The sequence below is a fragment of the Streptopelia decaocto genome (assembly GCF_964273445.1).
Source record: "Streptopelia decaocto genome assembly, chromosome: 6".
Taxonomy (NCBI): domain Eukaryota; kingdom Metazoa; phylum Chordata; class Aves; order Columbiformes; family Columbidae; genus Streptopelia; species Streptopelia decaocto.
Window position 1 is genome coordinate 51,070,185 of NC_138660.1, and position 13,160 is coordinate 51,083,344.

At 43.0% G+C, this 13,160-nt stretch overlaps 1 protein-coding gene across 3 annotated transcripts in view; it reads left to right on the top strand.

The window, feature by feature from the left end:
* The first annotated feature begins 7,532 nt into the window (after positions 1-7,532).
* Positions 7,533-13,160, top strand: part of PLA2R1 (phospholipase A2 receptor 1) — a 41,197-nt gene continuing 35,569 nt past the window's right edge. For 2 of the 3 annotated variants that reach the window (XM_082055349.1, XM_082055350.1), the window contains exons 1-2: positions 7,533-7,690; positions 11,152-11,535. In XM_082055349.1, the coding sequence (XP_081911475.1) occupies positions 7,582-7,690; positions 11,152-11,535 (493 nt within the window). In that variant the 5' untranslated portion in view covers positions 7,533-7,581. Of the gene's footprint in view, positions 7,691-9,698; positions 9,815-11,151; positions 11,536-13,160 lie in introns of those variants that run through there. The other variant, XM_082055351.1, reaches the window with a different exon arrangement.

Sequence of the window (13,160 nt, forward strand, 5' to 3'; positions counted from 1 at the left end):
TAACTCTCAACTGACCTATCAGACCTATAATTATAGCATAATGACCATGTAACAAACTCTCAGTTCTTCTATTTTAGGTCCAGTTGATTTGAAAAATGAGAGATATGGGAAAAAAGGTAAACAACAAAAACCCCATCCCAATCCAAACAGGAAAAAAACAACCAAACAAAAGATCAAAATAATCTCAAAAATTATGGGGAAATTAAGCTTGAAAATATATCAAACTAGGGAAAAACAGTTCAGGCTAAGATTCCTAGAAATCTTTGAAATCAATGAATTGTTACAAAACCATTTGACACATTTCCCCCTTCTCCCCTCCCCCCAGCATCTGCAGAGAACAAAAGTCCTTTGGTCCTTTGGGACAATGTGTCCATGACCCAATGCACAAAATGATAATCAAATGAAACATGTACAAGCAAAAGAATTTTACTTTTTAGGAATACAGTGCTCTCTACCTCTTGTGTTCCTCCTGTCTGGGACAGCAGCTGCAAGAAACCAGTTCAACATCTCCCCCCCATAGACTACAGATTTGGATTCCCATTCCGATGCACTCTGAACCTGGCAGGTATGGGGCTTGATCAGATAGAGGCTTCTCACTGAACCCAGTGTTTAGTGTAGGTGAGGAGTCAGCATCCCAGAGCTTGTGGAAAGACTGTCTCTTAGGGTTTGTCCACTAGAGGTACTCAGGAAATTCCTTCCAAAATACCTGTAGGAATTCATTGTGGGCTGGATAATCCACATGAAAACTGTGTGCACAATGTTCACTTCGAATTGGACTGGTCTTTATCTAGTTAATCTTTCTTCCAAAGTAAGGACACAAGTGTCTGAACATGTTTAATTCAGTTTATGTGATTTGCTGTACCATCCCAAATTTAATTAATTTAGGTTAAATTTGAGTTCTTCCATGTTGAGATTCTAAGGAGATAATGGAGAAGAAAGATTAATATCTGGGAATTTTCCTGCCTTTCTCCATATCAAAGGCCAAGATACCTGGCTTGACTGGTTTAATAGCATCCGTGGCAAGACATTCCCTCTGGTTAGAAAGTCATTAGAGCCTTTCAGTGACTCATAGTCAGAGCATCTACTCTATTGCAATTAAAGCATTTAAGTTTTTGACTGCACATTTGCATCTGATGATAAACTCAACTTCATAATAGTAATCAGAATTTCCCTGCGGAGAAATTAGTTCTTGCAAATGTCTCTGGTTCTTTCACAGGAACAATCCACCAGCACATGTAATTCTCCTACCTGAAATGAACAATAAGTGACTAAAGATCATTGGATTTTATCAATCTAATTTCATTTCTCATGCTTGTTAAGAAATTTTCTATTTGAACCTGGAAGGATGCAAAGGAAAAATATTTTTGCTTTTTCTATTGTCTTGCCAGCATAAAATTCAGAGAAGAGAGCAGAAATTTTAGCAAGTGGTACCTACTCATATGTGTGTGTATATTATATAACTTATAGTCTATATTCTATATAGTATAAAATATATATATTACATAACTTATAATTATGTAAGCAATGAAGACAGTTCCTAACACTATGTGAAGCCAATGTGAGCTCTGGCTTGCAGACTTTCTTAATTTCTGGTTCTTCAGTCCTCACATATGAGACTGTGTATCTGATTTGCCACAAAACAAAATATTGAAAATAACAAAAATAAAAGTTTATTTTTTTTAATTGAATGCAAAGTAAGGTATCTAATGCAAAAATTATTCCACCTGGGAAAGTAAAATTGCTTTGGATTTCTCTGTGTGCATATCTCTAATGAGGACAGTAAATGTTTCCATTAGCTGTGGGATTTCTGAGTCTAAATGTGCGTGCACAATTAGAAAAAAAAGGTCAGCTCTTCTGTGCAGGAGTGTACAAGGTGCACAGGCACACCCTCTGCCAGCCTGTGCAGTCATGTCAGCACCAGGTATACATCATGCCCTAGAATTCCTGCAAGTGCGTATCCTTTTTCGGAGTTTTACACCCAGGCAAGTTTTCTTTTACCAACTAGATTGATGGTAGGTTTTCAGTGGTTGTCTGTCCTCCTAAGTTTTTCTTAGTAAATGACAAAACTTAAGGCCATACCCAACCCTCACTTCTGCCCACTCCAGTTTATAGCAAAGCCAAGCCCAGCTCACAGACACACTCTTGCTTCAGTCAGCATTAAATCAACAGGATGCACACAGAGGCAATGGGACCTGGCAAGAGGGGGTTTGGTGGTGGCCACTGGAGACCAGCAGCGGCAGGTTTGGACTCCCACTTTGCTGCCTTGCAGCTCTGATGCCAAAACTGCCAGTGCTGGCTGGGGGGACAGTGCGGACACACCGGCATGGAGGGGACACACTGACTGAAGGACTTGGACTTGAAAGCATCATTTTCCCTGGAGCCGATAAAAAGTGTCCAAGATGCTTCTTTGTCAGAATCAATGTCCACTCCAATTTTTTTATAGTGGAATCTGTTTATTCCCTATTATCCTGATTTATGAAGCCTCATTCTAATAATGAAGAAGGGTTGTGCTTAAGGAATTGGTTAGCACAGTGTACAAATCAGGAATGGCTTCCCCTACAAACCTGTTTGCATACAATTGAGAAACACATAGAAAACTGTCAGTCTCTCAGGTGCGTTTAAACTCTTAGCAAAAGTTGTGAAAGTTTTATGCAATTTATACTTATTCTAAAATGTCTGCTAAGTAATTAAATTATTGTTTTTTGGTTTGTTTAAAAAGTATAACATTTGTTGATCACAGTATGTGTAATTTCTGGTATTAAATACAATGCGTCATAGGTTTGTTCAGGAAACAAACCTACAATTTCATATTATTATCTTTTCTTGGGAACACACTAAATACTCTTTTGTAGCAAATCTTTGCAAAAATTGGCCGTCTTATTCTACTGTTGATTTCACTATAATAGTACGAGCAATGGAAGGCTCGCTTGATGGCAGCCATGTGTGTTTTAAAGCAAGCTGACTCCAAGTTAGCAAAGTACTTATGGGTCTCAGTTACCGTAGAGATGTGGGTGGGCGTATACAAAGGCTTGAAGTCATTAGAAGCATATAAATGCTTAAAATTTAAGCAACGAATTAGCTTATTTGCCAGAGCTGAAGATTTAAATTAAATACTGAGGTCAATTACATGATGAATTCTTTAAATGCTTTAACTGGTGGATCAGCTGCATGTTATGGCTCTCAGCTCTGTAAACCTGCGCTAGTTAACAGGGACAGGAATAATCTGGAAAATATCTCCAGGCATAGGCTGTCTAGGCCATTGAATTCAGACGTGGGGCAGCTGAGAGCAGAAGTAGTTAAAAGCTGAATGAAGACTGCAGACAAAAATAGAGTTGTACTGACTATTTGCTCTGCATGTAATTTCCCTTTCTATGGTGTCAGTGTGATTTAGTTTTGCTTTACTAACCCAAAGTTCTGACTTAACACTTGCTTTTCTCAGAGGTTCAGTAAATGACAATCAAGGGAAAATCCAAGACTGTTCCCTGCACAACATGATCACGTCCCTTCCCTCAAGGGGTGCAAGAGAGGATGTTCAATAGGTAACACTGAGCCACAGCCACTTCCCTGTTTTCTCGGTGTTCCCTGTGGAGATGCTGAGAGAATGTTTGGGATGCTGCAAAGAGCTCTTCAGCTCTTCACCCTCTGTTTTACCCATGTCCTTCCAGCCCCACTGCTAAGGAGCATTTGGAACTGCAGTGTATGTAACTTATAAGCATATGTGTATTTTTGCATTAACTGTAGGTAGTTAAAATTATGAAAAATGCATGGCATTGTTGTGTATATATTAGTGAAATGAGGATTTGCTTAAAAGCCTTGAATATGGGAAAAATACAGGTAAGGGAGGCAGACTTTGTATTGGGTAAGTATAGAAAGGGAACCCTTGTGACAAAAGGAGAAGAACAGCAAAAAAATGTCTGTTACATGGAAGGATGAATGACATACCAGGTATGGCTGTGCCAAGGATTTCAAAGAGAAAGGATAAGGTGAAGACAGGCTTTGAGAAATTAATGTGGATGGGCCACAGGCTGTTCTGGCTCCATTACCCAGCTTTGGTTTATTGCAAGTATTGCAGTATTTTATTTTTTCCTTTAATGCTGCATTGGATGGATTACATAAATGTCCTACTGCTATTGAACCTGATACTATGCCAATGAACAGCCAGTTTGACATGCTCGATTTATAGTAACAGTAAAATGTCTATCCAATAGTAAAGCATCTATATTCTAACAAACCATTCTGTATTTGTGTCACGTCAGCATTTACTGAAAGAGGAAGGACTGAGGGTTTGGAAAGGTGAGGATTCATTGCGGGGTGGCTCCTGTGGCACAGTAACAGCCATGTAGGCAGTTACTCTTTCCATTTCATGTGCAGGCAGTAACAGTAGCTATCTAGCAGAGTTTTAGAACCACAAGGCTGTTTTAATGCTCTTGGTGCCACCCTTATAAGGGAATTTTTCATTTTTGAAAAAGCTGTTTCCAGCCTAAAGCTATGAACAGCTAGCTAATAAAACTTAAGAGTCACATTTGGGAAAACACATTCTGACTGATGAACATTAAACTGGCAGTTTGCAGCTAGGGTTTTCAGTTAACCTGAAACTGGCCAGTGTAAGCTGTCCTGTAGGGTCGTCTGACCTGCTGTGGGCTGACGGGACCGAAACTGCAGAGCCGGCAGCACTCGCCTGGCAGCACGGGAGGACAGAGTGGTGTGACAGGAACGTGCAGGTGGAGCTGCCAAAAGGAAAAGGGGTGTTGCTGGGCATGGCTGAGGTGTGTCAGACGAGGTAGGGATGGTGTAAGCAGTGCCTGTAGTGCCTGTAGGCAGGTCTAACTGGAGTGGCAGAACTGATAATGAGTGTAGTTTTGAGTCTGCGGTAATGGGGAAACTTGTAAGTGAATGGAAGATGAATACAAACTTGAGACTTGACCTGAGATGCCTGGTAACTTTCATTTTTTGGAGCCAAACTCTGAAAAAGACAGAATTGTTGCTTGCTGGGCATGGCCAATGAAAGCAATTTTGGTCCTGACTCCTCTTCCTAGCTATTCTCTGGTTTGGTATTCCCATTCTGGTTGGTAGGAAAAAAACATAGGGGACCTGTCCTCAGATTTCAGATTAGGAACAGAAATTACTGCATGAGAGGATGCTGAGCACATGACACACTGGATCTGTGTGTGTGTGTGTCTTGGAAAAGCAATGGGTTTGTAAGAAAAGGGAATTAATGGAATTAGTGTGAATTTGATGAGGGCACTGGGTTAGTATCTATGTATGGGCCTCCTAAAGAAGGCTGAGAACCTCTAAGCAAAGACAGGAGGCAGCTTTGAAAATCTGTGCAGAGTACCTAAATAGCAAAGGCAGATGAGCTCAGACAACTGCATAGATCATCAACCAAGACATGAAGAGAAAAATATTTGCAGAAAGTGGGCTCCAGACAGAAGATAAAGGAGCCAAATCACTACAGCAAATTCCTTGAAGGAAGTTAGGTAAAGCTTCAAATAAATCAATCAAATTGTTAAGTTATGCAATTGAATTTGCAAGATAATATAAACTGTGTTATCAAGTTTACTTCAGAAAATGTTGCCAACCATGTTGTTTTTACAAGCCACTATGCTAGCAAGGGTGTCTTACTATTGCAATTAAGTAGAATCACAGAATCATAGAATACTGGGTTGGAAGGGACCAAAAAGATCATCTCGTCCAACCTTTATTGGCAAAAGCACGGTCTAGATAGTATGGCCCAACACCCTGTCCAGCTGAATCTTTAAAGTGCCCAATGTTGAAGAATCCACCACTTCCCTGGGGAAGTTCTCATTGTGAAAAATTTCACTAGGTACAGCTTGGCTGGAAATACCCAGGCCAGTATAACTGCAGCTGCACTAGAAGCAATTTACTACTTTAGTAAAAACTGTTTAGTCAAAGAGGAAAATCTGAGTATCAAAGAAAAAACAGAAGGAAAACTACTCAGAATTACTATGTTGTTAATTAGCATTTAGCAAAATATTAACAATAACATTGTTGATACATTCATTATTAGGAATCCGTAATCAGAACGTGCTTATTTTGATCTTACTGAAATGAGCAGAAAAATCCACCTGAGGTGGGACTCCTTCCCTCATCCCAGACAAGCCCCATTTTTGCTCAGTGGCACGTTTCTTTTTAAATGTGGTACCACAAACACAGTGTGATCGCTCAGTGTGACCCAGGAGCAGGTTTTGGAGCAAGAGAGCCCCTTTTCCAAAGCTCAATATTCAACGCAGAGGCCAAATACTCTTGAAGAGATTTAGATTTTTCCAAGTTGCCAGACTTCCATAAATGGCTCAGTAACATACTTCTCTCAAAATCTGAAATTCTCTGAAAGTTGCAGCTTTCCTGAGAAATACATTACAGCTCCTTGAGAGTTACAACCCTTCTGTCTTGCAAAGTCAGGTCACTTCTAGAACAGCTTGTTCAGCAATGTTTCCTGCTGTTTGTTCTTCTCTGCCAGACATATTTATCATCTGTTAAACTGGGAGAAATCCCTCCAGTTATCAGCTTCTTTCTGTTTGGCTTCCCTTGCTTCTCAGTCCCTTCTTAGACCAAACCACCAGTGAGAAGCTTCCCACAAGCCCAGAGGTTTAGGTGTCCATCCTTACATTACAATTGAGGTGGACATGGAGAAACAGAGGCTAATGGTGGTACAGATGTTTCAGTTATGTTCCAACACTGTACATTCATTTTGATACATTTATGTACAAATAAACTTATTTGTCCACTACACGTGAAGAATAATGCAGAAATATGCTTAGTCAGATTTAAAAGGAACTGCCCTGCTGATTCTGGTAAAACTACTCTTATCTTTAACTCAGAGGTTCTGCTTTTGACTTTCCCTCTGCTATTCGTAGCTTTTGTAGGACTGAAACTCAAGCCATATGTGGCAGCTCCCATAAATATTCAGCTGAATGACAGAGATTAACAGAATGGAAGAAGGCAATTATTTTTCTCCATGCCAAAATGTAAAATTCGATTTGACAAACTGACCTGGCTAAAAAACGATTTCTGAGTGGGGTCTGTAAAAGTGGGAATGCTCAGGGACACAGCAGCAAACTTGTGAACGTGGACTGTGTTATCAGTGGTCTCCTGCCTCCGGTGACTGTAATTTTCTAGTTCTTTTCGTGATAGAAGTACCTGGCATATAGGCACGAGAATTTAAGTGTTTTCAAAGGGAAAATAAGATTACTAATAGAGTTTTTTGTACGCTTGAACTCACAACTGTGACCTGGGCAGAGGGCCCGAGCTGCATGAGTGGCGTTTCCATGAACAGTCTCCGGCGGCGTCGCCCCTGCCGGGGTTGCCGGCGGCCGCTCCCGGGGACGCGGGCGGGAGGGAGGGACAGGCTCGGCGGGCGGCTCCAGCGGGACTGCCCCGCGCCCCTCCCGCGGCCGCACGGAAGGAGCCCGCGGGCCGCCCGTCCGGGCCGCTCCTCCTCCCGCCGCGGGGCGTCTCCGGGGTGGGATCGCTACTCTGCCCTCCCCGGGGCAGGGCTGGGCAGGGCTCGGCGGGACTGGTCCCCTGGCGTGGAGCGGAGCGGGTGGGCGCAGTGCCGCTGCGATGCTGGCCATGCGGCTGCGGCTCCTGGCGTGCTGCCTGCTGCTTGCCGGCCGCGGCCCGGCGCGGGGCGCCGCCGCCCTCAGCCGGGACGAGGTGCCCTCCCTTCGGAGTGAGTGACGCCTCGGGGGCGGCCCGGGGAGGGAGAAGGTGGGAGGGAGAGGGGGGCGGCGCGGGGCGCGCAGCCGGGGACCCCGCGGCGGGTCGGGGGCGCCTTTGGTCGGGCAGCGGCGGCGTCCCCGCTCCGCACCGGGCTGAGTCGTTCGCCCCCGGTCCGCTCCCCAGCTCCGTCCCTCCGTGCGGGGCTTGCAGCGGGGCGGAAGCCCGTTGGCCTCCCGCTTCGGAGTGCTCTCTGTGCCCTCGGCTGAACCCCGGCGGCTCTGGGCACTGCGGGCGGCCGGGCCGTGCCAAGGCGCGGCCGAGTCTCTTACCGGGGTTAGCCCGACCCCAGCCAGGGAATTTGGATAGGGTGAAGGTCTCGTTCTGCACAGGAGGGAGGAGTTTGGGAGGCGTGAGTGGCCGGGACGGGCACTGAACCCATGTGAACCTGCCCCCCTGGCTGTGCCTTGCTCCCTTTTTGTCCTCCCCACTTGTTATTTCCCTGCCTATTGCTTTCATTGCACCCAGAGGGATTGGAGATTTTTTTTTTTTTTCTTATTCCAAATAAATTCCAGTTATTTTCTCTATTACCGCATAAGTAATTCTCACTGGTTTTGAGGGGGAAGGAAGTGGGAGGTGAGGAGGAAGGAAATGAAGATATCTTGTTCCCCTAGTTTTGTTACAGCCATTTATTCATTATTGGAAGTGTTGAACCTTAGTAAACAGGAACTTGGAGGTACTGGTCAGTTCTTCATCTGTGGCTTCACATCAGCTGGAGCCTTTGCTTCTGGGTCCTTGTTTCTTGTCACCTTGTCCTTGTATGAAGGGGCCTGGACATGAGAAGTGAGATGTTTCCAAAGGGACAGTTCCTAAAGCGTATGATAATTCCCTTTCTCTTTGGGTCTTCTGCAGCTTGCAGGTCTTCAGCTGCAGGATTTTGAGCACAGGAATATTCCCTGACCTCAGGAACTTTGGAACAAAACCCTTCTATGAAAACACCTCTAAAATGGATGGTATAGCTTCACAAGCTGAGAGGAGTCCTAAAAGCATTCCCAGGGCTTGGTGTTGCTCCAGTTGTCTCCTTGCCCACTTGAGAGGGCTGAGCTGGGGTCTGTGGAGCTGTCACTCAGCCTGCCAGCTCTGTGTCTTACCTCTGCCTCAAGCTGGCAGTTACCTGGCAGCCCTTAGGCCAGCACAGCTGTCTTGTCAATTGCATTTTGTAGTTGGGGAGCGGAAACCACACTGTGAAGCGGGCTGTGTGGCTCAAGAGTGAGAGTCTGGCTGTTCTTGGCATAAGTTGTTGCAGAATGAAAGGGGAAACGCTGTTATTCACAGAGATCCTCCAGCTGGGTTGTTTGTACAGACTATATAAGACCCTTATCTTTTCTTAGCAGTCATTGCAACTCTTAAGAGCCTTACAGATAAAGGCATTCAAAGGTTGAGAATCCTTCATCTTTGGGTTGTGGTGTTGCCCACCCTCAGGAACTTGCTGTATGGGAGCTCCTGTGGGGTGTTGAGGTCAAGATAGACTGGGAATTTGCATAAGAACTTTAAGTGTGAATCCCAGTATCATGGTGAATTAACCTTAATGATCACTGTTTACTGGTGCTAACAACATCCCAGCTTCCACCTATCTAGCAAATTAACTGTGTATTTTCTTGGTCAAGCAAGATAAGACCACTGTGGGAAAGATAAGCCTTAGCATGAGTGGCAAAACCCCTTTCTGGCCACGCAGATAGAGACACCTGTGTCGCCCATGGAGGACTGGGTTGGATAAGAAGAATGAAACCAGCACAAACTGCACAGAAAACTCAAAAGCAAAGGGACAAACTGGGTATCTGTCACAGGGTGTTATCTGATGGTTTTTCAGTGAGTTCAGACACTTAAGTGATATTCTAGAAATACAGTGAATAAAAGGAACCTTGCTTGTTTGGCCCCAAACTGTTAAGGACTTAACATAGGACAGCTGCTGGGTACTTGGGAGATGCAATTACATGTAAGAGGCTGATTCTCACCTGCTGCCAGTCAGAAGGGCTGTTCCCTGCTCCTGCACCATCACAAGCTACCAGTGCCTATAGCTATGTGGAAAACAGCCTGTTACCAGTGATGCAATCTGCAGCGTGACTTCATCCTCTCTGTAAGCCAGACTGCTTGATGCACTCTGTAGAATCTGTAACCAATAACCTCTCCATAACATATATCCTCTCTGTCCTGCCTTTTGTGTGCGTGTTACACTGGTGGAGCTGGTCGTCTGTCTGTTACACGGTACTGTCCCACTGCTGCTTGAAAAACCTTTATTTTCTAGAGCTATGCCTAAACTGTATGTGCTAAACCCAGGCACAGCACCTGGCTGCGTCTCTGCATCTCATACTTTAGAAGTGGGCTATGTCAGTTGGAGAGATGTTTTGTGACTGGTTCAGATTATTAAGGGTAGTGAATTATACTAGCTAGAAAGCACACGTGGCAGAAATCATCACTGTAAAATTTCAAGGCAAAATGGAAGTGCTGCTCAAGTTTTCAATGTATTATCTCCTAAGGCATAAAATAAATGTCTCGCCTATAACATGAGAGGAACTCCATGGGTTAATTACCATTGGATTTCAGAATGAATGAAATGGCTGAGCTGTTATAGGTTCATATTTTCCTGATTTCCAGTTCCTCAGCTGGCCTGATTTTTTTAGTCTATATGCTCAGTTAAACATTTGTTCCCAAGATGTTAAACAGCTGACTTTTTTTCACATACTTATAATATGATGTCACATAGTTCAGTGAATTTCTACACGATTCCAAGAAAACTGGGATGTCAGGCTAACCCCACAACATCTGTTGTGGTCCAGGGTAGTTATGTATGGTTGAACAATATGCATCCAATAGGGAAGGCAAGCTCTAACCCTTGGCCACCAGCTCTCATGGTATAGATAAATCCTGCCCTTTCTGCATCCTATTTACAATGCAAAATCTTTTCTTTCTGCTTCCGTAGTTGCAGAGAGTGAAAAATGAATATGGCAATGTCAGCCTTAAACTTTTTAGCTTTTACTTTAATTGCGCTCTCCAGTCCTCACAGACAATTATTTTACAATGTAGAGTATGACTTCTTGTAACACTTAAAGTTATACTCCATTCCTGGGTATTTCTTGGTGACTAGTGTGTTTTTTTTCTTTGAGCATGACTGATGTTTGTTTTTGGGCATCCCTTTTTTTTTTTTTTTTTTTTTGGCTATCCAACTTGAGAAATATTACCCAGCCTTATTTTTGTGACCTTTAAAATGGTCCACATGTTAAAAACTGAGTTGGCGGTAAATTTAGAGTAGTACCTTATTTTTTTTAATGTGCCAGTTATTCTGACGGATATTTTTAATGTTCTTCATAAATAGCTCCAGCTAAAACATTCTTATTTTGATACTATTTGATCAGTTGCAGTATTCTATAGACTGAAACTACTTATTTTGTTTTCCTTTTTTCTTTTTCCGTACAGATAAAGGAATATTTATTATCCAAAGTGAAGACTCCAACTTGTGCATTAAAGTGGACAGAGTTGGCCTTGTTCTCGAAGACTGTAGTCAACTCTCAAAAGACATGTTATGGAAATGGGTATCCAATCGCCGTCTTTTCAACATAGGCAGAAGTACCTGCCTAGGACTGAACATCAGTGGACCAGAGCAGCCGTTAAGTATGCTTGAATGTGACTCAACCCAATACTCTTTGTGGTGGAACTGTGATGAAAAAGCATTAGTTGGTGTATCAGAATACAGATTAGCTGTTGAAAATGACAAACATGTTGTGGCCAAAAAAAATTCTACATATCAATGGAAACAGTACATGTCCTATGATGAGGGCCTTTGTGAACACCCATTTCAAGGTAAAAATAAATTTTTGTCTTAAAGATGTATGTGGGGAAGGTTTTCAGAAGTTCCTTTGAAGCAAGGTCACATGTTTATGATCTCTTCTAGCCTGTATTGTGATCTGGGACTCAAAGCTGGCGTTTTGGTTTTGTTTTGTTTATTTGATTGATTGATTTGTTTGGGTCTTTTGTTTGTTTGTTTGGGGTTTTTTGTTTTGTTTTTTTTGGTAGTGTTTTTTTGTGGTTTTGTTGGGTTTTTGTTGTTTTGTGTTTTTTTGTTTTGTCTGTTTTTTATGCAATGATTGAGGTGAGCATATAGCACAATTTATTTTTCTCCTCATCTGTTATATGAACTCAAAAAAAACACTGGTATCCTTGCAAGCCAGGAAACACTGATTTCAAATCCTCTATAAAATAAAAAGGGAACTAAGGATTTGCTGTTGCCTGTTCTGCAGCTTTCATTATCAGATAAGCCCAAAGAGTTATAACGAAGGATTTGGAGTTCCTGTCACTGAAACTTGGTCTGGGATCGCAGTGTGCATGAACTGAATGTTTGCAACGTTCAGCACCTGGACTCTGAACGTGCCAAACTTTGGAGCAGAGATCAGACTCTTGATTAATTCTGCTGTACAGCTAGCAAAGGTGTAGGAATATGTGTCAAGACCCAGGTCTGCAGACCTGAACAGTTTCCCAGATATAAGGAATAAGATGAACCCATTTATCATGAACAGCTACGGACAAACTGTACCTTGACTCCATCCTCACCCTCTTGGCTTTGAAAGAACTAATGTTTGCACAGCGTGTCTCAGACTGAAGCTGTTGATTCTCCTCATTTGAACTGAGTGTTTGGGCTGCAGATCTGTGGTCTCAGTGGTTTCCTCTGTAGGTGCAGCTGGGCTTGGCTTCTGCTCTCACCAGAGTCCTTCCTTTGGGAACTGTGGTAACTGCGCAAGCGCTACAGCATCCAATTGCTTCTTTAAAACCTAGTGGAGTTTATACTTAAGACCAGGGAGAAAATACTTAAACCCACAAAAAGTCTTGCCCATTTACTGTGTAAACATAGCAAGATGAAAGCAGACCTGGTAGTCCTAGTACTGGAACATCTAGGAGGAGAGGATCAGCCTTAGACAGGCACTTCTAGCCTAGTTTCAGGGCAAAGTCATTAATTGTGTTGGCAAAAGCTCTTTCACCTCCAATTTTTATTTTCCTCCTTCTACTTTAGCATATGCACAGGCAGATACAAGCCCCCCAGGTTGGAGGGCATCTGTACTTTTAAAGGAAAAGTGTATTTAACTATGATGAGAGGACTATAGCTGTTGAAGTTGGTTTCTTGCCAGGACTGAGGTACTCCCTTGCACCTCCGTAGCTAACAGCACGGCAGCAGGCAGGCAGAGAAGTAAACCCGATTTTTTAACTTTTTTTTTTAACCTATGTTCTTTGTATCATCTGTTCATCTCAGATGGCTTTAAAGAAGATTTACAGTGTGTAAACTGCTTTTTTATATGTGCACAGCCAGCCATTAACTCTGTAAACCTCCAGGAACCTGGCAATACGTACTGATTTCTGAAGTTGAAGGACTTTGATCTTTAGGCTATCAACATGGGATCTTTGACAAACAATTTCATTCAGAGTCTGATTGTGAT